The 4,075-nt window shown below is 41.4% G+C and overlaps 1 protein-coding gene across 1 annotated transcript; it reads right to left on the bottom strand.

Annotated features, from left to right (window-relative positions):
• Window positions 1-457: 457 nt before the first annotated feature.
• Window positions 458-2,926, bottom strand: LOC132405251 (protocadherin-10-like). The gene has a single exon (XM_059989935.1). The coding sequence runs from the start codon at window positions 2,924-2,926 to the stop codon at window positions 458-460; it is 2,469 nt and encodes an 822-aa protein (XP_059845918.1).
• Window positions 2,927-4,075: the final 1,149 nt, after the last annotated feature.

Below are 4,075 nucleotides of genomic sequence, written 5' to 3'. Positions count from 1 at the left end.
CGATCATTTACATACTAAATAGTGCCCCAAAACGATTTGAAATATGTTAATTTGAAATCTGTTCATTATGTTAATCAACACTGTGGAGAGAAACGCAAATATAACATTCCAGACTGTTCACCTTACATCGAGCTGCCACTTAGGGTCATCAGATACAATCGTGGACGCTTTGTTCTCTCTTCACAGATGTTGCTGCAATTTCAGCAGTATATTACGCTAATTTTTATTTCTGCTTCCCAATAGGTACATGGCTATCTACCTTCAGAATTTAAATACAAAGTGACCTAAAAGAAACAAAATGGGGAAAACGGCTGTTTTCAAATGAAGTGCTCGCCGCAAACACATCCAAATGTATGCTCCTGGATTTTCTCAACTTATTTAAAATATAATACGCAGTCAGCATGTAGAAATTCAAATAATAAGGCGATCAACTTCGCAAAAGAAATGGGCCAAACAATTACTTTTCTTTTGCGCAGTAGATCGCTTTTGAATTGCTGTTCCAGGCTTGCAAACTTACCATTTCTCCATTTCCTTTCCCAATCGTACTTTTCTCCGCGTTGTGCATCACTACAGATTGTGCGCAGTTGTGTGAGGTTGCGTAGTCTCTTTTCACGCTGTGCAGCGTGGAACACGATTCGTAACGGAAACTCTGAGAAAGTGGATCACCTCCGAATACCTCAACATAGTTCCGTGGTACTTGAAGACTTCTACTGGCTTTTTGAGTCCCATTTAGGAAATTCCTTGTTTCCAAACAACAACAGGTATCCAGAGAATAGTATTGGCATCCCATTCCACTTCTGCTTTTATTAACTATAATCGCAAGAATAATTAAAATTACGAGAAAAATTATAGACGTTGTCCCTAATGCCATGAGTAAGTAAAGGTTCACATCAGGAGAGATCTCGCGATCTTTATTTAAACTGGTGGCACTGAAAATCTTTTCATCTCCAGTCACAGATATTACTATGGTTACTGTGGCTGAAAGTGAGGGCGTCCCATGATCTTTCACAACAATCACCAGCCTTTGTTTTGAAGCGTCTTTACTCTGAATACCGCGGATACTCCAAACTTCACCGGTGCCTGCTGAAACAGTGAAGAGATCGCGATGAGTAGCCTGAAAAATGTCATAAGATAGACGGGCGTTCAGACCAGCGTCAGCGTCAGTAGCGGAGACCTTGACAAGGAAGTATCCAGGTTCAGCGAACCTGCTTATTGTCTCCATTACTGTTGACCCATACTCCGGTAAAGGATGCACTATCACTGGGGCATTATCGTTCTGATCAAGGATAACAACATCAATTGTAACGTTACTGCTGAGGGCTGGGACTCCAGAGTCCTGCACCTGAACTTGAATCTGGAAGTTTTTCAAAATCTCGTAGTCAAAAGACCTCCGAGCAAATATGACACCACTCTGCGGGTTGATGGAGACATATGAGACTACTGGTGAATTCAGGATAGTAAAATTCAATAGGGAATTCTGTCCCGAGTCTGGATCGAAAGCTGTCAGGGAGAATATCGAATCGCCAATATCGTTGTTTTCCATTATATTAGCCGTGTATACAGACTGCGTAAAACTTGGCGCGTTGTCATTTATATCTGAAACTTCTACGCTGATCGTTTTCTTGGATGTTAGAGGAGCATCCCCTGTATCAGCGCAAATTACAGTAATGTCATACCTCGAGGTAGTTTCGCGATCCAATGCATGTTGTATAAATAGTTTCCAATTGTTATTTATAGAGGAATTTAATTTAAAGGGAAGTTCATTCGGAATTCGACATTGCACTTGACCATTTCTCTCAGAATCCTTGTCCTCTGCACTGATAAGGCCGATAATAGTTCCCACTGGAGTATTTTCTGCCACAGCATTTGACATGGATGTCACCAAAAGATCAGGGGCATTGTCATTCACGTCGATTACATCCACCAACACATCGCAGTACTGGGGTATTGGGAGATGCCCACTATCGATTGCGTGAACATTAATTACAAAAGATTGTCTTTCTTCATAGTCCAACTGCCCTTTCAGTATGATTTCCCCAGATTTAGAATTCACTCCTACTAATGCACGAATCTCAGCCGAATTATGGCTGCTAAGGTCGTACTTTATCTCTGCATTCGGACCATCGTCCAAATCAGTGGCATTTAACGTGATAATCAGAGTTCCTATGGGAGCCGATTCCAACATATTCACCTGATAAACCGACTGTGAGAAAACAGGAGAGTTGTCATTCGCATCGTTCACTCTGATTGTTACCTGGACCGTCCCTGATCTCACAGGGACTCCACCGTCTTCGGCAACCAGAGATAACTGATGGGTAGATATCGTTTCTCTGTCCAAAGCCCTCAGTAGCACCAATACTGGTAGCTTTCCTAACCTTTCTCGTTCTTGCACATCAAGAATGAAATATTCATTGGGAAGGAGCTTGTATGTCTGTAAGGAGTTAGTTCCAATATCCGGATCATGCGCGGCCTCGAGGTGGAATCGCGCTCCCGGTGCCCTACTCTCTGAGATTTCCAGGCGGATCTGTCTTTTAGGAAAACTGGGAGCGTTGTCATTTACATCGAGAATCTCCACTTCCACCTGGTGCAGGACGAGGGGATTTTCAAGCACAACGTTGAATGACAAAACACATTCGGTGCTCGGCCCGCAAAGTTGCTCCCGGTCGATTCTTCCATTCACAAATATAATCCCGTTCTCCAAATTAACGTCAACATACTGCTTCCTCGAACTGGGCGCCACCCGCAATCTGCGAGCCGTCAGCTGCTTTAAATTTAACCCCAAATCAATTGCGATATTTCCAACAAAGGCACCTATTTGCAATTCCTCGGGAACAGAATAACGAATGTGGCCACAAACAACATTCCAAGAGGTGATCAAACAGTAAAATATTTGATATTTCACTAGCCAGTTTATATTATCTCTCATTTCCAGGAGAAATCATTCCAATGGTTTCGACTCGAGACAATGCCTTTTCACAGCGATTTATATAAATGGGAAAATACGATGCAGAAAATGTCCGTACCTTTTGTTATACACTGTTGCTTACATCGAAATATTATTATTTTTTCTCTCCAATTCGAAAAGATCCGCGTTTAAATCCTCCAATGCTGCGTACTCTGCAGTGTTCACGGCGTCTGATCTTAGGCGATGGCGGCTGGGTACTGAAGGGGGCCGTGCGGATCACCAGTCACATCTCAGCTTCTGATTGGCCGATAATACAGCATACATATCTGACCAATTAGAATACAGCTCATTTCTTAAAGCCAGAACTACGTAATTTAGCGCAGTTTGTTACATTTAATGGTGCACAATTGATATTTATTTTAGCATTCTAGATGATTTTGATTTCTGTCAAAATTACATTCCAGAATCGTAGTTTCTGAAACTATGTTGTGAAAATTTAAAAAACTTAACATGTGGTAAACCCATGGGAATCTCGATCAAATTCAACCACATGTCTCCTCTTGTAAATAATCAAATTACATGCAGAGTCCAGTTTCATCTTGCTTTTATAGTCATGACCACCTGTTAATTAATTCTCATGTAATTGTCGCGCTCACACCGTGCACAAAACCAAAGGAAAAATTAAAACACAACTGTTTTGCCAGATGACTAACCTCTCTGTGTATAATGTAAACGAATCCATTAACAACATTTTCATTTATATGAGGTAAAATATGTTTCTGTGGACAATAAATAGCCGAATAAATCGGATTTTTTCTATAGCTATTCAAAATTTGGTGAAAGTCCCTTCATTCAATACTCTCCATTGTATTTTCCTAAGCAAAAGCTAATGCTTTTGACTTTGTGTAAAATATACACCAGCATGCCACGATGTCTAGCATTAAGTCTCTGGTCAGCCTTGGAAACCATAGAAAGGGTGCAGAGGAGATTTACAAATGTTGCCTGGATTGAGGAATATGCCTTATGACAATAGGTTCAGTGAACTCGGCCTTTTCTCCTTGGAGCGCCGGATCAGGACAGGTGACCTGATAGAGTTGTATAAGGTGATGAGAGGCATTGATCATGTGGATAGTCTGAGACTTTATCCAGGGCTGAAATGGTTGTCACACG

Source organism: Hypanus sabinus, chromosome 15 (genome assembly GCF_030144855.1).
Source record: "Hypanus sabinus isolate sHypSab1 chromosome 15, sHypSab1.hap1, whole genome shotgun sequence".
NCBI lineage: Eukaryota > Metazoa > Chordata > Chondrichthyes > Myliobatiformes > Dasyatidae > Hypanus > Hypanus sabinus.
This window is presented reverse-complemented; position numbering and strand designations above follow the sequence as displayed.

Coding starts and splice junctions, on each gene's coding strand:
- LOC132405251 (XM_059989935.1), bottom strand. CDS start 2,926: ATGAGAGATAATATAAACTGGCTAGTGAAATATCAAATATTTTACTGT.